This window comes from Anguilla rostrata, chromosome 7, assembly GCF_018555375.3.
Source record: "Anguilla rostrata isolate EN2019 chromosome 7, ASM1855537v3, whole genome shotgun sequence".
Taxonomy (NCBI): domain Eukaryota; kingdom Metazoa; phylum Chordata; class Actinopteri; order Anguilliformes; family Anguillidae; genus Anguilla; species Anguilla rostrata.
In genome coordinates this window covers 5,303,953-5,324,849 of record NC_057939.1, presented here as the reverse complement: position 1 = coordinate 5,324,849, position 20,897 = coordinate 5,303,953, and the positions used below count along the sequence as shown (strand labels likewise).

The 20,897-nt window shown below is 46.2% G+C and overlaps 1 protein-coding gene across 3 annotated transcripts in view; it reads left to right on the top strand.

Annotated features, from left to right (window-relative positions):
* LOC135258829 (IQ motif and SEC7 domain-containing protein 3-like) overlaps positions 1 to 20,897 on the top strand; it is a 113,317-nt gene that overhangs the window by 10,556 nt on the left and 81,864 nt on the right. For 2 of the 3 annotated variants that reach the window (XM_064342446.1, XM_064342447.1), the window contains exon 2: positions 8,896 to 8,973. In XM_064342446.1, coding sequence (XP_064198516.1) covers positions 8,896 to 8,973 — 78 coding nt within the window. Of the gene's footprint in view, positions 1 to 8,895; positions 8,974 to 20,897 lie in introns of those variants that run through there. The other variant, XM_064342448.1, reaches the window with a different exon arrangement.

Here is a 20,897-nt window from a genome sequence, read left to right as displayed (position 1 = left end):
CAGTGCTCACTGTTCAGTGCTCACTGCTCAGTGCTCAGTGCTCAGTGCTCAGTGCTCAGTGCTCAGTGTTCAGTGTGCAGATGAGTGTGAGGGAACTGAAGCATGAGTTAAAGTAGAGTCCTGGTAAACCCTGAGGGAGGGCTCTGGGGTGTCCCTACCCTGAGCTGGGGGGGTCCCCGCCATGTCGATGCTCCCTGTTCTATATGCAGTTCTCATCTGGGTCTCACACAGTAAAATGTCCAGTGTTAATTCAACGCTAACAGTGTTTCAATCTGACAGTCACGTTCCAGGGTGGGACCATTATGTAATCTGTTAAGAGGTGAATTAACACTGTTAGAGTTGCTTTAACACTGAGCTAAGAGTTGGAGTAACACTGTTAAGAGTTGAATTAACACTGGACATTTTACTGTATATTCTCTCGGCCAAACATGACATGATTTCGATTTTTATTTTTATTTTCAAAAATGTCTTAAGAGTACATCTTACTCTGGAGTACATGTGGTCCCTCATATAAGCTCTGTTCCAGTACTGCCACCAGAAATGTTCCTGTGTTGGAGAGTAGCTATTCTGCGACAGCCCATTTAATGGCATATAGATCACATTGCCGCCGATTCTCCTGTCGGTGAGTGATGTTTGTGAGCAAGAGAAAGATCTCTGTGGCTTGGATTGGCCCACTCGCTGCTCAGGACTCCACTCTTGCACAAAACATATCACATGATTTCCATTTTGAGTTGACCTTGATAAAAAAGCGTCTTCAATAACAAACAAATTATGTAAAATTTGTTCCAAAGAGCATCCGGTGATTGCATTTTTTTCCCCCTCCCTGGTCCGTATAATGCTGTGTTCTGGGAGAGACTTTCCTGAGTGGGACTCTCACAATAATATACTCGGGTGAGTCAGAATAAGCTATTTTAGGCTGGGGCTTAAAGGCCATGGGGAGAAGGAGGGGGATGGATGTATCCTTTCTCTTTCTCTTTCTCTTTCTCTTTTTCTTTCTCTTCTCTCTGGCCCTCGGGCACGTGGTCTTTGTCCTCTCTTTGTGTTCGTGCTCTCTGCGGCTGATCTTTCCAAATCTATGTTTCAAACCGCTTTCTAACCCACACTTCTCTGAGCTCAGCAAGCATGTTCAGTCAGCATATTAAAACCTCGCCCCTTCTGTCAATCAGGTTAAAACCTTCCGCTTTCAGTTAGCATGTTAAGCCCCACCCCTTATGTCAATCAGGTTAAAACCCTCCCCTTTCAGTTAGCATGTTAAGCCCCACCCCTTCAGTCAATCAAGTTAAAACCCTCCCTTTTCAGTCAGCATGTTAAACCCCGCCCCTTCCGTCAATCAGGAAGTCGTATTCCGCTCACGACAGGGAGTGAGCAGTTTATGCTCCACCTACCGCAGTCAGTCAGTGGGATAATCCTCTACCCCCCCCCCTAGCAGACCGCTAGCAGGTTAAATTACGCTGTCTGTGAGGCGACCGGGTGGCTCGTTCGGTTTAGACTGATCGCCGGGCGAAAACAGAGTAAAACAGACAATGGATGGAGAGCCAGGATGATTAAACGCTGATGGATAGAGAGCCAGGGTGATTAAACACAGCCACGCTCCCGCTTCACACTGAAGTGGTCTGAATGGATTTCCTTCCTTAAGACTCCATTCTTAAGCTAATCCAGCACAGACTGACTCTTGACTCTAACCTCGTATTTCCCCCTAGACCAGAAATACGTTCGAAAAAAAAAAGGCAGTTATGATTTTAATGAATGTTAAGCACTCACTTGCTCCTTTGTCTATAAATCACACGGGGCAACGATTGCAGAGGAGGTGGGGACTGCAAGCTAATGTGGCTGTGATGCAGTCACCCGACAGCTCCGATTTCTATGGTTGTTTGTCTCGTATGACTGCAGTTTACTAAATAAAAGCGCCATCTTTCCTGTTAAAGCTCTAACCTTTCGTGGCCATTATGCACTCTACATGAATTATTTAATGTGAAGAATGAGAAGATGCTGCACCAATGGTCTGAGAATATAAGAAATAGGTCAGCTGTTTTTCCAGCAAGCGAAACTCCGGCAGAGAATATCAACTGATACAGAAGTGGATGCACAGATTTCTTCACTGGTTTGGAACAAATGTAACATTTTTTCCACAAATAATTTCTGGCACAGATTTTGAAGCCTTTTTTTGGTGCATCATGACTTTGAAAACTGCCTAGTCGGTCTAGGAAACATCTGCCCTTCAGTTTAGTTTAGAAATATTGTCATGAAAAGCCAGGTTTAAAAAAACAAAACAAAACAAAAAAAAACATCCAGGACTTGTCATTGGATCATAGTCAAAGAAAAAACATTTGCCTTCTCAGCTAAGCAACACCCCAACACATACTGTACTCTCCTATACTTTTGGCTGCTATACAAAGCTATGCCCCAATGAAGAATTATGTAGAGGTAATCAATCAATGTACCATCAATTATTGTCCATTAGAGCTATCTTTAATAGTACACCAGACTGGCCAGAGAAATGACTGTGAGAGAAATAATTCTCTGAGAAATAACCAAGGTGAACCAGGCATTCACACAAAGATGGTTCAAGCAACTGAAGGAAATCCTCTCTATAAAAAAGAAAAAATAGTTGTTATACCAACAGATTTGTGGGAAATCACAGGAAGCCACAACATGAAAGAGTACAAACTATTATGCCCAAAAGCAAAAGCTTATATGCAGGAGCTGATAGGTTTCCTATGCTTGGCACTGGAATCAGAAGAACAATACCTGGAGAGATAAGAGACAATACAGTGGACACAATTTTAAGCCGTGGATTTAAAACCCATATTATCTGCTTACATCAATTTTTTGCTCGGAGACGAACAGGTGTCTCCGTTCATTTTAATGTTTAATGTGGTGTGACAAGTGTTTTACAAAAAAGGACAAGCTCAGTCACACTCACGTCTGCGTGTTTTAACGACTTAACGACAGCCAAAAATCCACATCCAAAGATAAGCCAAATATTCCCGGTGCCAGGAGAGGAGACTCGAATTAATCACAGGCTCATTTCGTTGAGTATCACCGTGCGGTTTTTATAGCGTTCGGTTTAACACGCGTGTGCGTGTGCGTGTGCGTGTGCGCGTGCGCATGGCGGACGGAGCTCCGGTTTGAGAGCGGCTGAATGGGGGAGGCGGTTAAGAGAGAGCGCCGGCTGCTCGCTGCTGCCTCTAGTGTCAGGTGCGCGTCAGCGCCTCTGTGATCGGCCCGGACGAAAGGTCAGGCCTTTGTGATTATGATTATTGCCTCAGTCCCAATTCATAATATCGTGGTTCACATAAAACCTACGGTAATCTTTATGGTGATTTGAGGTTGGGGGGCAAAAGGGGGGGGGGGTTGATTGATGTTCAGTGGGGGCGGATGACACCTTTTTGTGGAGACGTATTCTATTCTTAGTGCAGGTGTCTTGTTAATGTTCATCAGTTCATTAGGGGAAATAGTGTAGAACTGTACTACACCTATTCCCACCTGGACACGGCTCCTTCTACCTTCTTTGTGGGGGAATTTATTGTCTACTTTCAGCAGAGAGTTGCTGACATCTTTCAAGTCCCTTAAGATGGCCGAGTCTCCCTGCCCCCCATATTACCTTCTCACGCCTTCCCCTACTCCCCCCCCAGCTGCTTTCCCTCATCCTTCAAGCAGGCTCATGCCCCCCATCCCCCCTCTAGGAACCCAATCCTCATCCCTCTAGTGTTGACAAATACCGACCAGTCTCTCCCCTCACATTTATAGCTCAGACAGTTGAGCATGCTGTCACCAATCAACTCTCGGCTTTCATCACACAGAAGAACTTGCGTCATCCCCATCAGTCTGACTTTAGGGCTGTGAAACTTCATTTAATTAAGTTTAATTCTCATTAGGGTGGTTTTGTTCTCACAGTGCTTGTGTACCTAAGTTTGATGTTCAATGGGGTGGTTGACAAGTTGTCAGTTGAGTCTGCTCTTCTTGCACTCGCGCTCTCTCTAGGGCCTATACTTTTCGCTCCCTTGGGAAGTACTGCATTTCGATCACTGATCTTTGCACTTGTGTTTGTATAAAAGCACCTGCTAAATGCCAGTAAATAAAAGTGTGCCTGCAGGATCTCTCAGTATTAGAATGACCTCCACAGTGGAAATTAGGGGAAACTTTTTTTCATAAAATAAAATGGACGTGTGTGTGTGTGTGAGTGTGTGTGTGTGTGTGTGAGAGGGAGAGAGAGTGTGTGTGTTAGTGAGTGTCCTTTTTATCTGTTCAAAAAACGAAATATCGGGCTAATGCTATAGAATTACACCATGTGCATTTGGTGTATACCAGCCATGGTCATGTGGTGTAATCAATTTTAAAACATAATCATGTTGTTTTGCTGACTCAGAAACGCAGAATGATCTCAGATCTCAGTCTACGAGGAGGAAAGGCATTATTTAAAACTTGCAAGCTGTTTTTATTTCCCTGCAGGAACTTAATAGTTGAAGATAATCAAAAATTAAGAGTTGTCTTGGGAAAGGCAGAAAATTACATTATTCATGGTGCTCTAATTTAAAAGTTCATAGCAGTAATAAATTTCTGCCAGTCTAAAGGTTAATATTTAAGCAATCTGTTCCAGGGCAATGCAGAGAAAATAGATTATTTAAAAACTTTAATGGTCATACTGAATTAGACCTACATTTAGGGAATAGGTTTATCAGTAATGAGGTGAAACCACTCCTGCAAATAGAGAATTCATGATGAAGGCAAGAACAAAAGGGGTTCAGGTGAATGACGTGTCAGTAAAAACCACTAAGCATTATTCTAGATCCCTGTTTGTTTAAAAATTATTGAGTTTAATTTCACCAGTTCACACATAAATGCATTTACCATTGTGGTATGTCATGAAAAAGCACCAGGACATTTTTTAATGCATTTTTGATGCATTAAATTAAAGGTCTATATACTCCTGTACTCTTCTTGTATGCCTTCTACATAAGTTTATATCTGAGTATTACAATAAATTTAATCCATATTTATTTTTGGCAAGCGATTCAGCTCCAAGTTAAATTATGCATTCCTAAATAAATAATTGCACTTGCTTATGTGCATGTTAATGGCAGGGATAAATAAACCATTTCACTGCACATTTATATATCAGCACTTTTGCCATTTAAAAATAAACAGTGTTTTTACTTTTTAATGCCTCAGAGCCACCTTTTCTCATACGGCTTCTCGGATCGATAGGGTCGGGACAGTTAACCTGAGTCTCCCTCGAGGCGAATCAAAATTTGTTCCATCGTTCTCGCCGTCTTCTTCAGAGCATTAAAGAAAGCAGAGAACTGAGATGAAACCATTCAACCTGCTCTCAGATGGTGAGCCGGTGAATTCACCTGCAACAAAAAAAATAAAAATAAAATAAATAGCCCTCTAATCCAGCTCAGCCCAGTCGTTTCAAGGCGGAAAGCTTTCTGCTGGCTATCAACTGCTCACGCATAATTCATAACCTTCGCAAAAAGCCTTCTCTGTCACCGGGGTTTATACTTTCCGCTGAGCAAACGGCACAGACAAACAAACCCGCAGGATGTGATGCGTACAGCCTGCCGTCACTAGAAGGAAGTGACACAAAACATTTTATCTCTCGGGAGCGAGAGGTTTTTTTTCCCTTTTGAATGCGGCACTGCGTGTTTGTCACAGTACGCTTCATAAATCGGGTGTGAACAAAACTAGTTTTTTTTTTCTCCCCTCCATTCCTTGTACCTGAGCCAGAGTCGGTGTCAGTGCAGCTTCCTCATCTGGCCCCTGAGGCTTCCCCTGCCATTGTCTGCCTGCCACCTTGGTGGATTTCTGCACCGTCGCAATTAAAAAAAAAAAAATCCCATTGTTGTGCCATGGCCATTAAAACACAATCAGAAGACTCATTAACGATGGTAATTGATTTGGCCGCGTCCTTCGGTTCTTACAGTTGCAAATGGCCTGAGGCTTTCCGCTGTTCAGGCTGAGGATATATGGTGGGGTTCTTATCTTAGGAGTTCTTGAATTCAGCTTCACACGGCGTCTATGAAGGACCCCAAACCACCACCATCACTCTGCTACCCCCCCCCCCCCAACACCCCCCCGTCTCCTGTCTAATGAAATTCTTGTGGTGAATTTGTGCCTCCTGTGAGAGCAAGGGTTGGGGGGTCGTTGGGGGGAGAGCCATCGCCACAAACCCCACCACTCCCGCCGCACACACACACACATCCAGAATGGGCCTGTCCACTGGGAAGCCAGAGTGAAATTACCCAGTGATTTATAAAAAAAAAAAATAAAAAAAATAAATCCATCCCGGGTGTAATTTTCCACGGTCATTAAATGTGTAATCTGTCACACGCAGCTGTCTTCTGGGAGGGACTGGACTGTTAGAGATGCTATTGGACACTGGTATTGTTCCCTTTGCTAAATTACCCCCCCTTCTGTCCCAAACCCAAGTCCTGATGGCTCTCCGGTGGACCAGTTTATTGACGATGTTCCACGGCAACATGAGTAATCTGGAGAGACCCCCCGAATCCATCTCGTACCCCGCTGTCGTCGCCCGGTTTCATCACCGAGGACTGAGAAAAAAATGAGGGAAAAGGGGGATTGGGAGAAAACGAGGAGCGAGGGAATGGGCACACCTTTCTTCTGATTTTCTGGTGTTTCATTGTTCTTTAAAAAAATCACACCATTTTCACATCTGACAATGTCAGGGCCATCAGTTAAGCCATGTGCAAGAAAGGAGCTCATTAACCTTTTAGAAAAAATACTGTGCTTGCTGAGTGATTCACTTAAAAAAGAATATTCCTGCAGTCGATTGGGCTTTCTGTTGGGCATGCCTGCTTAATTCTCAAAGCACAAATGACCCCTTTCTATTCCGTAAAGGAGGTTAATATACATTAATCAGCGTCGACCGTGTTCAGTCAACAATTGTTTCGTTGCATTGATTTCCGTCGCCCTCTCCTGAATAAAGAGGAGAAACGCCCAAGTGTTGTCTCTAACTAAATTTTACTACACAGTAAAATAAAAAGGAGAGAAACCAGATAAATACCCTAACACAAATACATAAACTGTAGATTCTTCCTTTTACTGTGCAAGTGCACTGTTTTTTTTTTTTTTCCCTATACCAGGGATTTATATTTCTATTATAACTTAAACCGTAGAAGGAAAGTATGAGGATGTGCCTGGTGAATACCGGATTTTTTTTTTTTTTTTTAACGCCTGCATGTCTCGGTAGAATGAAGCGAGCTCTGAATGTGTGACTCAGAGCTAATAGGATCCGCCACCAACGCCGGAACGGGGGCCGGCCCCACCAGAACCGTATGACCGAGGGAGGGGGGCGTCCGCGAAATGCCTTCCTCCTCGTTATAAAAGCGCCACCTGTGCTCTCGGCGGGACGGTCAAGGTCACGCCGGTCCCCCGCGGCGGGCGCGAGATCCAGCAGACCCCGCCACGGAGACGGAGGTTCGGATTCCGCTCGTGGCCCTTGGCGCCGTTCCCCGGCCCATCTCAGAGCTGTGGCTGTTTTTTTGATTTCGTTCGTCATCGCCGTGGAGACACACAGCTCTTGGGGATGCAATCTCTTGGACACACAAGCTCTTAGAGACACTAGCTCTTAGAGACACAAGCTCTTAGAGACACAAGCTCTTAGAGACACAAGCTCTTAGAGACACAAGCTCTTGGAGACACAAGCTCTATGGACCGCGAGCATCTGACACAGCTCTTGCAACTCTGGAACAGCTCTTAGAACTAGCCTGAGCCCAAAAGCTCTTGGACACAGCCTTGGACACAGCTCTTGAGACACTAGCTCTTGAGACACTTGCCGCGGTCTGAGACACAAGTCTTGAGACCACTCCAGCTCTTAGAGACACAGCTCTTGAGACCAACTCTTGAGACAAAGCTTGGAGATCCAACAAGCTCTTGAGACCCAGCTCTTGGGTCCAAGCTCTATAGACTAGCTCTTGAGACCCAAGCTCTTGACCACAAGCTCTTAGGCACTCTCTTGGAGACACAAGCACTTTGAGACACAAGCTCTTAGAGAGACTAGCTCTTGGAGAGACTAGCTCTTGGAGACACAAGCTCTTAGAGACACAAGCTCTTGGACACACAAGCTCTTAGAGACACTAGCTCTTGGAGACACCAACTCTTGGAGACACAAGCTCTTAGAGAGACTAGCTCTTGGAGACACTAGCTCTTGGAGAGACTAGCTCTTGGAGACACAAGCTCTTAGAGACACTAGCTCTTGGACACACAAGCTCTTAGAGACACTAGCTCTTGGAGACACCAACTTGGAGACACGAGCACTTTGAGACACAAGCTCTTAGAGACACTAGCTCTTGGAGACACAAGCTCTCTGAGACATAATCTCTTGGAGACGTGAGCTATCGGAGACACAAGCTCTTGGAGGACCCAGCTTTCAGGGTGCTTTGCCGCTTTATTTATTTTGATCTGCAGCCGAACCCCAGATGCAGCGCTTTCTGTAAACCCACGCAAAAGGGCTGCGGCGCCTCCTTGGATGTCACGGTCTTCATTTTAATTTGGAAGCGACTGATCTCCTGCTTTCCTCACTGCTCTCCCTGTGCTGAACTCTGCTTGTCAACTTGGCCTGTTTGTTGTCACAGAGCAAGTGAAGTCAATTTTACAGCCATATTCTTAAGACCAGCTTTAGCTGAATTTTTCGAATGTCACAGAACTTCCGTACTTCTGATTAACTCAAGCCATTTTGTGTACTCGCTATCAGTAAATGCAAATCATCCTCTAAACTTCTGTCTTCCATAAAAAAAAGTGTTTTTACGGCTATCTCCCCTCTTTCCCTTCCGTATAATCCAGACTTTCCTGTGAAATCATTGCAGTTCACCAATGTAAACCTTCAGTTTGAGTCATGTGACCGTTTAAATTTACTGTTATTCTCCTCCACAGAAACCAGACAGTCCTGCACCAGTTCTGCTGCCCAGCTCCTGAAGCTCCGGAAGGGGACTCCTCTAGCTGTTCCACAAGGTAAGGGGCGTGGCTCCTGTCTCAGGAACCAATCAGTGGCAGTCTGTGTGCCCCATGTGACCCACAGCCCTGAGCAAAGCAACTGCCCTCACTGTTTCCATCCTAAAGTGGTTGTCAGTCTTTGGGGGAATGTCAACAGCCTCCATCTTTGTCCCCAGATAAACTGAACTTCTCCCTCCATGATTAAATCAGTCACTGATCTGCCTACATACTGTACAGTTGCCCTGGAAAGACCAGAATTGTGAAAGGCAAATCTAGACTTTTGCATGTAATCATTTAAAGAAAGGTTTTATTTCTGGGGAACTGCGGGGGAAGTGCTACAAATTACTGCACTAAATAAACATACAACTTTGAACATAGTTCATACATTCAGTTTGTCAGAACTTCATGTAAACGATTCAGTTTTCATGCAAAAGTACATACAATTTTTTAATACAGGTTTAATGTTAATCTTGATCTTAATTTTTGACACGTGAGCATTTTAAACTATAATAAGCCCATCTGTAATGCGTCAGTAATGCACACACCCTGGTCTAGAAAAGCAGGGGGAAACCCATCGGGGTCCAGGCTCTGGCAGAACTCAGTCAAAACGTAGCACCGGGCCCCCATCGCACCAGCTAAATCACACTTTAAACAAAGGGGTGGGCCGGGATTATTGAATTTGCTGCGGGGGGGAGGGAGGGGGGGCTGTAATCGGCCCACGCTGATGTCTTTGTCTCTGTCTGGCCACCGCAGAAAAACCCATTTGTCAGACGAGCGCGGGAGGTGTCAGGCCCTTAATGGAGAAGGCATTTGCCTTTTTCTCCCAACAGGAGCAAGCTGGAACGAGATTTCAGCCGCCCCCCGTACCCCCACCCCCCCCACCCCCCCCGATTTTCTCGCCATCTCCTCCTCTCCGAGCACGAGATGTGAATCTTTAACGGGAAAGCCTTCACTCCGGGACACTGTTTGCGACGGGTTCCCGTCCAGTCGAATCTGATAGGCCTCCTAATGAATGGGAGCCGTTTTTTCGCGGGCGGTAGATCAACCCGGGGTTCCATTTTAAAGGAGGGGGACTGAGCGATGGTCTGAGACTCAGGAAATCAAGTGGATCTGACGGATATAAAGGAGGCATCTGAGAAGCAATCGCTCAAGAGCGCCTTGAATTGATTCACTCGCTCGACGTAATCATCCCGACTCTGGGTCAATAACGAGCGTTTTTTTTCTTCTTCTTCTTCTGGTTTTCTGACTGGTTTGAACACGGTGGGACAGAACCGCCCAACCCAGTGGTCACAATGAAGGAGAAATCTGAAACGTGACACACAGCACCCCAACAGCACCCCAAAGCGAACCACTTAAAATGGAACATGCCTTGCAGTTTGCGCTTGCCCATTGTTGTTGTTGTTGTTGTTGTTGTACGTTGTCGCCCTGTGTCGTTGCTGTTTTCTGATGTTGGTATTGGTGACTTGTTTCTGTCAGAGGTCAGAGGTCAGGATCTCAGAATATTTGCGTTCTCCCCAGCCGCCTTCCTCCATTCCCATACTCCCTCAGTCACAGGCATGGGAGGGGCCATTGACGCCATCGCAGGCCATGAACGCCATTCAGATGAGCACATACCCGCACTACCTGTCCAATAACCGCCTAGATACCAAACTGACCAGTCATTGCCCTGCAATTACATTGTTACAATGTAATACATATGTAATAACCGTGTAATAAACATCACGTGACAGAGTGATGTGGCAGATAAGGTGTATTTAAAACAAGAATGCGCCTGTATGCGATATAGTGGTATCTGTGTTGTATAATTTCGATACAGTGAAGTCCCTGGGTTTAAAAAAAAACTGTGACAGCAGTAAACAACAGCTGCTATATTTGTCCCAGTCCATCTGGAAGCACTCGTGGGATGAAGTGGCTGTTCGCAGGTTGCCAGAAGGAATTGAACTCAATAACACAGCAGCAGAAAATGCTACTTTTATTTTAACATGTGATGTGTTCTGTTTTTTGGGTTAACCGTGGTCCTAGAGTTAAACCTCCATCTGATACATGCATTACTGTATCTGTAAATACAACAGAAATACAAAGTATGGTTAGAGCTATAATCTAGATATGTGCACTTGCTGTGTCTACCACTGACACTATGGATGTGTGCGACTGAGAGAATTATTATATTGCGGCACAGAAACAAAATAATAAAATAAGTGATTATTATCATCAATTGAATAGTTTACTAACTATGATATAATCAATGCAAGTAAAATATTTCATTTTTGTTGTGTGTCTCTTTAAAAAATAACACTCAGTCAACGGTTAAATCAAAATAATGTGCCATCCAAGTTTGACCTGTTCTTGCAATGTCCCTCGTATGCCGTTAAGTATGTAGCCACGGTGTAAAAACCGGGGGTGCTCGGTTTTACTTTCCTGTACGGTTTGTGAGCTGTGACAATTTAATCAGCGTGGACTTTAGAGCAACGTGCCCTCTGCGGCGCTGGTGGCTAAAGAGGAACCACAACGTTATGTTCTGCCGGAGATTAAAGGCGGCTTTCTGACAAATTGAATTAAATTACGGCGTTGCCGTGCGGGCTCGGGAGCAAGGCTAATACACATGCCATTCACAAGAGACTAATGTCGGTTAGCCATTAGCCGTCCTGCTATTACCCAGCTAGAGTGCTGGCTGCTCAGGGTTGTTAAGATGACTGGCTGTTCATTAATTCAATTCAATTCAACTTTATTGTCGTTAACACAGGCACATGTGCAGGCACATATGTAAATGAAAAGAGGGCTGCAGCTTCACCAAACAGTTCGCATAGGGTCATACATAGCATAAAATAAGTGCAGATAAAAACACAGACTGTAGCAGACTGTGGTATGAAGGCACACGCTAACAAATGTATTTGTTTTCTTAAAATAAGCTAAGTATTGAGTTAGCGTCTCAACTCACCTCTGACACTGCTGCGATGCTACCAAGAAAACCTGACTGAACAGAGGCAGGAAAGCAACAGGAAATGACACGCCGCTGACCAATAAATAACTGCTATTTCACGGATCGAACACTGTCCATCGTTACCACTGGTTTCTGATTGGTTCTGAAAACGTGAGGAGAAGGAAGGAAGGAAGACCTTGTTTAGAGAAATACTCAGGGCCAGGGTCAGTCCGTACTTCCTGCTTCAAAGGAACAAAATCTTCCAGCACTCACTCCCTCCTCGCTTCTCCCCCTTAGCCACAGGTACTTCACGAGTTTGTGTGAGGCTGGTGCATTTTCATCTACCAATTAACTGATTTCAGGCTGCAGTTAACGAGTGCCAGTGATGAGTTAATTGAGAGCTCCATTTCCCTTGTATATCTGCCAATCGGGCACGGCAGGGCCACACTGTTGGAATAAACTACCCATCCACAACTCTACCAGTGGCCTGGCCACAGTAATTACAATCATTTTTAGCTAATTTTCTGTAATTACTGTGATACTGGATCTCAGTGAAACATCTACCCAAATGCATTCAAAAATTGTTAGGCCTGAAAATTACTTTTAAATGACATTATTTTCTATTTCTTTGTACCCCACCTCCCACCCCTGCCATTATACGAAGGAATACTGTGTCCGTGCTCAAAGACCTGTGTCCATGGTAAAACCTTTGATGCCTATGGTTATTTATCAATAATGTAAAAACTGTTCATGCCCTTCAGAGGCCGAGTGTGTGTGTGTGTGTGTGTGTGTGCGTGTGTGAACAGGATGTCAATAATGAAATGAAATCAGACATGATAAAAGTCAGATTATTTGGTTCTTCTAATGGGCAGATTTACCTCAGGGATTTTTGCTGCTCAGTACCACAGTTAAAAAAAAAAAACTAGCGACAAAAAACCTTGGCATCGTCATTGATCCAAGTGTGGGATTTGATCCAAGTATATCAGTAATGTATCAGTAGTTCACTGCTATTAATTAACAAATGTAGCCGGTGTTGGATCATCCTTGTCATGAAGGATACTGAGAGATAGCTTTCATGTCTTACGAACTGACTGGCTTCAGTCAGTTCGTAATCAATCAGTCAGAGGAAACCGTTCTTCAAAACGTTATAATCACCAATTTGTTCCATCGTGAGGAGCATTAATTTTACAGTCTTGTGGAATAAGTTCTGAAGCCTTAGCTGGAATCGAATAGGAGATGACTAATGCTTCTAGGAAACCATGAGCTCTTTTGCTCAGTTTTGACCTTTGCATTTAAAGAAAGCGTAACTATTTTATAAAAATTTTTATCGCTAACATATTTGTGGGCATTCCAAATGATGTTGTGCAGTGAAAATAAGAGAAGGAGATAAACATTCGCTTTTTAAAAAGGATATAGTTTATTCCTGTCAAGGTTGAGTGGTGATTCAGCATAAGTGCTCCAGAAGAGTGTGCTATCAGACCTCTTGTTCTCACATAAACGTCACCACACCTTAGGTAAGAATGTTTGCCAGATGTATGTAAAAAAAAAACAAAAAAAGAGAGAAAATATGTGTATGAGAACAATAGGGCAGTCTATTTGTGCTGGCCCGAAGCCACAGTAGTTTTAGCACAAACAAAGCATGAAAATGTTAATCAGATTCAGAATATTCTGCAGTTCATCTTCAGAGTTCAGTCAGATAGCCAGACTGAGACACCCACTTGTATCTCCGCGTTCTAAACCTTTGCCTTGTCTTTGCTAATAAATACCACACAAGTCATAGCGGTGAAGTGGAGGTCATCTTATCGCTCCTGCTCTGCGTAAAGTCTCTGCGAATTATGCGCCATATTGAAAATGTTAGATGAGAGTTTTCTAATCGTCAATGTCCATTTGTCTGGGATGAGACATTTTTCACACCAGCCTATCAGATCTCATGATTTAAAAACCCATAACTTTCTGGCTTGTGACTAGGCAACAAAATGAGTAATGTATAATATCGTTCAGTGGTTTCTCCTGCCGTTCTAAAGCGATTTCAGACATGCCCAGTCCATCGAATCCTGGTCTTCAGGGAACACACACAGACACATTAAACGCATAACGGACAGAACTACACTATGTGACCAAAGGCATCTGGACACCCTTGGTCTTGGGGCTGTTTTTCATGCTGAAGTGTATCGCTGCTAGTCCACGATGGGTCAGGCCCTGTGAGATGCCCATATTGTAGGATACATGGTTCTCCATCTTTGTAATTGTTTTCTTGGTGTCGGAGCCACTGCATCAGGAATGACAGGGTGCAATCTGTTCCCGGTTATCAATTTGCTCTGGTATAGCAAACGGACACAATAGTGAACCTTCACTGTCCTTGCCACATGTTTTTTTTTTTTGGCGGGGGGGGGGGACTCTCACTCCCTGTTGGAATCTACTCTCATTATTACAGAGCTGGAATGAGACACTTGCTGTGTTGAACTTTTGAACCCTTATATAAAATGTAGGAGAGCTCATCCCAAAACTACATTAAATCTCAAGATAGAGAGTGTGATGAAGGGATGAAGGGTGTGAGGGGTTCAGAGAGAGAGAGGGAACGAGCGATGAAGGGGAGGTGGGAGAGAGAGCAAGAAGGAGAGGGAGGATGAGAAAGAGAAAGAGGTAAGAGAGAGGGCAAGAGGGAGAGGGGAGGGTTCAGAGAGGGAGGGAGATGAAGAAAGAGCTCACAGAGAGGTTGAGATCGAGGTGGAAAGAGATAGCGAGAATGAGAGAATGCAAAGGGGGGAAGAGAGAGAGAGCAGGAAGTAAATTAAGAAGATGGTGGAGAGAGAGGCAGGGAAATACAAGGGGAGAGACTAACAGTGAAGTAATGAGAGAGAGAGAGAGAGAAAGAGAGAGAATCATTTGGTTTTTGGTGCGTTTCAGAACTTCATTGCTTAACTGAAGTGACTGGCTCCCTAAAATGGCTGCATCCTTTGTTTTCAGGGCCTTAATTTAATTGGTAGCTGAACCCCACATACAATGCAGCCCTCCAGTTACTTGAGTTTGAAACCCCTGGTTTCTGACAATAAATCCTCCCTCAGTAGACATTATTTCACAAGGTGAAATTAAGAAGTATTACCGGGTTCTTAAAATTGAAATGTTGAAATAGGGGGTTAAACAAAAAAGCCGGCGTACACAAGGGCCGGGGTCTCCTCGGACACAAAGAGAGGAGTGAAGCCCTGTGGGCCTTCTTCTAAATGCGGAGGCTCCAGACGGAGCACAGGAGCACGCTGAAGTGCTGCGAAAATCTCGTCATTTAAGTAACAGCGGTGCGGCGTGGAGCTGGCTCTCGAGCGTGAGTCACCGCAAAGTCGCTAATCGCTCGTCGTTCGGAGCGAAGCTGCCGAATGTCCAAATGGGAAAGCGAGGCTGCGTAGCCTGGTTTTACGTAGTTTCGCGCGGCCGTCGTCTGATCAGAGATTTGCGTCTCATCCTAATCGGAGGCTGTGATTGGAGAGATTTTTCCGTCCTCCGGGCCTTCCGTCAGGCTCACCCGAGCACCGCGCAGCTGCCGAGGTACGGTCTCTCCTCCTATTGGCCGCGAAGCGTAGCGAAGCCACAAAGGGAACTGCGGGACATTTTTTTTCTTTCTTTCTTTCTTTTTTAAATTTTTTTTGATGAGTTTGTCATCGTTGTCGTCCGGTCCATTGAGCAGGGAGGCGCGGGGCCCCTTTTGATAGCGCGGATGCAGCTCTCGTCTCCGCGAAGCTATTTCCGCGCGCCATCTCCCCCCCCCCCCCCGCGCGCAGAAGAATGAGCGAACCTCTCATCCGCACAAACCCCTTTTCAACGCGCCCCGCGGATCCCAAACGCCGTGCCCCGAAAGCCGCCAGCTTCCGAGAGCTTCCCGTGACGCGGTCGGGGACGCGAGCTCGCCGAACGTCTGCGGCCAAGTCGGAGAAAAAAACGGCCTATTTAGCGAACGGATCCCCTGAAAGAGCGTCGCGTCATCGTAGCACGATTTCCGTCCGGCTGCGCGGTCGCTGGCGGGACTTGCTCAGGATGTGCTTTTTGTGTTTTCACAATAGCCAGATCGGTAGCAAGAAAAACATATAATTCAAATATAAATCAAGTCCCCCCCCCCGGGGTCGAACTCACAATGCAGTTTGAGAAAGAGTGAACTTGCGAATGTGTGCAGATGTACTCAGATTCACTGTAGATATTCATGATGGCTCATTTGCATGTTTGTACCAAAAGGCCTATTGGATGTGACATTTGCCGGTTAATCTGTCAGTTGTTCTGTATAGATCTGTGCAGACAGGGATAAACCGAGGAGCTAGATCCAATCAAAGCCACCTTAAGAAGATGTGCAATTCAAACACATTCGCTTTTGTCAGATCCCTTAGAAGTTCAGTTATGAATTCCTGATCGCTGAGTTTTACTGACAAACATATACCGTAGCTACTTGCCTATGCCCAACGGTTTTTAAAAAAGAAACAGGAAGATCCAGAGGGAGGAGGTGAATGGCAGATGTGCATAACTGTGCTTTGTACAGGAAGTACGAAAGGGCATCTAAACAGTCATGAGCCTCATTGACTTTTTACCGATGATGACTGGGCATGGTCAGCTCAGCTCAACTGCACAGACGTACTCTAGTGCATTTTGGAGCAGCAGAAAACACAAGCAGTGGGTAAATATTATGCCAGACCTTCACAGGAGTAATTTGGGAGCTTCCGGGAGCTTCTAGATCCTTAACTGTGAGCCGTGGCTGTGCAACAGCCCCTCTCTTTTTACCCTGCTGCCGCTTGACAGGGGCGGTGCGTCACTCCGAACCTGGGGCGCGACGGCGAGGGTTCCCAAACGCTGGTCTGGTCCCGAACAGCTCACGAGCAGGCGGGCAGGCAGCGGCGCGTAGGTATCGCGAAAACAGGCGAGGGGGGAAGGAGCGGGGGTTCTTCGGGCGATGGCGGAAACGCGAGGCGGGCGGGACCTCCGCCGCGCGCCCAGGTGCCCGTTGGCGTGCCGGGTGCCATCCAGCGCCAACGTGGTGGTGTAGAACAGCGGCACGGGGTACGGGGGTACGGGGGTAACAGATTGCTGCGTCCACGCGTCAAGAACATTCCGCAAATGAAACTGAGCATGCCCGCTCATACTCATTCAATGGCCACTCTGCAGTCTGCAAGGGTCACTTATCCTTCGCTTTACAGAAGAATGTGACCTTGTTGCCATGGAGCTTTACAATGTTTTCAGTATTCATGGAGCGTTCGAAGGTACGTCCTCCAGTGATAGTGACACAAATAACAGGATATGTATATACACGCGAGCTTCCTTTCATAGAGAACATGCATTTAATTTTACAGTAACATCATCAAGTGTGTTTTCGGATGTATGAGGAAGGCAAGAAAAAAGAATGTCGCCAGGCACTTGATTTTAAGTGGTGACTAAAGTGGAGGGAAAAGCGAATTGCATTGAACTGAAATAAATGACTGAAAGGAAGCATGTCATCACCCTGAGTCTTATTGTGCGGTAACTATGAGGTCAAGGCATGTCACACTGTATGAATCGGTGTTGACTCGTACTTTTGCTGAGTGATTTGGGAAATTGGATACTGAAGACGCCCAATTCAGTTATCCTCCTCAAACCTGACAATTCATTTTTGTCCCCCGTAGGGGTCATGAGTCTCTGGTATTATTCGCAAGCACCATATAGTCAACATTGCCTAAAACCTACACTACACGGGATATTCAATAAAAAATGATAACAAATAATATTTTTTTGAATTTTTTTTCCACTGCAACATGTTTTTGACATCTTGGACACTCGTGACCTTTGCATTCTACAGAGCTGTGATTGAATGGCCTCTCCTGTCTCATCATGAACTTTTCCCCGAAGCCTCAAACCCAACACGTAAAAAATGAGTATCATCATTCTGACGGTTCCTCTTTGCCATCGAATGCAGATATGGCATGGGGGGGTAGGGGTGGGTGTGGGGGGGTAGCGGGGTAGTGGGGGTAGGGGTGGGTGTGGGGGGGTAGTGGGGGGGTAGGGCTGGGCGTGGGGGTGTGGGGGGGTGGGGGGTAGGGGTGGGTGTGGGGGTTGGGGGGTCACAGCATGGCGTGACTCGCGTGGCGGGCTGTAATGAGGCTCTCGCCCTGATTGAGTGTCCGGATGTCGCTCTCTCCCCCGCGCTCTGGCTCTGCCTGATAAACGTCGGCACCGCGCGTTCTCCGCGACGCGACCTTGCCGGCGGGAAAACGTCCTTGAACCGGACAAACGACGCAAAACAGACGCCCGAAAATACGCGCGAAAGAAAAAAAAACACGCTCGGCCCCCCGCTGTTCTCACCCCGCGGGGAAGCGGGTCAAATCCCCCCCCCCCACCCCCCCCGTCCTGTTTCTCAGAGCCGTTTCTTCCGTACGAAGGTGCGCTAAGATCTGTTCACCTCCGCGAAGACGATGGTTTTGTTGACATATTAACATATAAATTAAACTTATTCTTTTTTTCCTTTTTTTGCCGTACGAGGCCAGGGCCGAAGGAGACGAAAGCGGAGACGCATTCATTCTAGCTTTGCGGAGGCGTACATCTGTCGCTTCACAATGGGAACAATAACGGAAATATACCCGGTTTCTTTTCACATTCAAATTGACCGAAGGAAGGAGAACTGGAAGTCATGCAGAGGAAGACCTGCATTTGCATGGAGAATATTAAAACCTGCCGCCTTTTCCGCTGTCAGAGAACATTAGTCAGTGCCCCTGGGGCTTGCAGAGAAGAGGATTTTGCATCATCTTTGCGGGAAGGATGTCGGAAACACGAGTTTCGATGCATAAAGAGGTAGCGGAGGCTTGACACACTGAAGTCGATGCTGCTGCACACTCTACATGTGTATTCCTGTAGACTGTAGCTTGGTTTCGCAGGCACTGAGATACGCAGAACCTGGGTTTCACGGCACGTTCTGCACCAACACTTGGTAATTTTGAAATGACTTTTTATACTCGTTTAATTTCTTTGTCAGAATGCCCCACTCGCAATTATAACCCCGTTCCCCTGGCTTTAAGGTCCTCCAGCAGCTGTTTATTAATTATCGTTCTTGACGAATGCGACGCCCCGCCCCGAAGCCGCATGAGAACGGTGCCCCCCCCCTCGCCCGCGTCCTTTAAACAGTTGGCGATGTATCTGAGGTCGTCGGGGTTAAGTGCCTTTCTCTGAGCTGCACACAGCCGGCCCTCTTGGGGGGGGGGGCGGCCGACTTCACCCACAGCTGTGCTTCGCCTCCTAAACCTGCGGTCTCCTGGCTGCCCCCCCTCCAACCAACCCCCCCCCCCCCATGCCCGTGCGGTGCGGCCCACATGAGTAATGCCTGACGGAATTTCGGCTGACAGGGAGGTGTCAGGAGGCCCCTGATGAATGGACGGGGGCTGCTAATCAGATTCACAGCTGGAGACGGGCGCCTGTCTCCGGTGCCTCACGCGCCGTTGTGTGGCAGCTTGCATCGCCCGCCAATCATGGCGGGGGGGGGGGGGGGTTTCGGGTGCAATTTGTCCCCGGAGAGGAGTGACACTGAGACCTCCAACCCTCCACCGATCCACCCCCCAAAAAAGAAATCTTACCTCCCAAGGCATTTCATATTTTTTATTTAGCATTGTTTTGTTTACAAGCGGCTGTTTGTTTTTGTTTGTCAGGCGCTCTATCTCGGAGGAAGTGTCGTTTGACATTTCAGCAGCAGAAAAAGGGCATTTCGTGGTATCTGACCGGGGCTGATATTAACGCGGAGGTGGCCGGTCGCACGCTATCTTTGCTTTGATGCCTTTTGACGCACGGACATCAAAACGCTGACGTTAGAACCCGCCAGCGAGCGCAGGGGGGGCCACCAAGGATTTTGGGGCCCCGTGAACAGGCCTCAGGTTGGGTCCCGCCTCCCCAGAATATCCTGTGTTCCAATATTTCTCTATCAGGGCCTTTGGACTCGCCCTAACTGCCCCACCACCCCTTACTGTGCCCCAAGCCTGCGTAACGATGGTGGGCTCACCTGATGTGTGTGTAAGCAGGTATATACGTTTTTTTTTTTTTGTATGATGCTTAAACCCGCTGGTGCAGCAGGTGTGGGGTTAAATGCATGAAACTCAGGTTCCAGCCATTTGTTTGTAATTCATAAATTACATTTCTGAGCTGTTTGTCAGAGAACCAAGGCTGCCATTTGCTTGAGTGATGCAGTGTGTTATTTGTGTGAGTGGGTGAGATTACTCCTTCTTGCCAGGTTTTTTTTCTCTATTTTTTTTTTTCCGTTGAAGTAATAGAAAGCATTGTGCCAGAAATTGGCCAAGTACATGTAAGAACTCTGTGTGTTGATGTACCTCTGACTCACTATAGCACTGCAGTAAAGGGTGCCCACCTTCTCGATGAAATTATCTGTTTTCTCTCCTTCTCCGTATTGAATTTTGTACATGTCCTGCCACCCTGGCCTGGTCTATTTATTTACAGAACAGATTGTACTAAATAATCTTTTTTTTTCAGAATCTTAAGATGGCTAAAATATACAGTACATTTTTGCTCTCCACAGCTGAATAATATACATTATTTCAACGTTTTTATTCTCTGCAATTGCAGCCACTTTTAGATTTATGTTTTCCTTGTATGAGAATGGCAAGCGAATAATTAAATAATTCATCAAAAGGATCATCTTGGATTTCGCAATGATGAGAAATTAAATAAATAAGCGATCGCACGCATCTAATTTTCATCTTCTCTCATCTCGAAAACTATTTTTTCCCCCCCCGAGCAGAGCGCTTTCAATTAATAAAAGCGAAAAGCAGCTTTTCAAACCGTCTTCGAACAACCGCACATTTCTGCCGTGGCCAGGCTTCACGTGCAGGGGGACGTATTAATCGCTGCTATCGAACGGAGGCGCACGTGCGCGCGTAGGTGTGTCGTGAACCGTACGTGGAATCAGTCGTCCAATCATCATGGGCGCTGGTGCCGTGTGATCTACGGGATGATTCGGTGCGGCTCGTGGCCGACGATGAAGACGCGGTGTCGTCGGTGCGACTGCGGGGACCCTGCC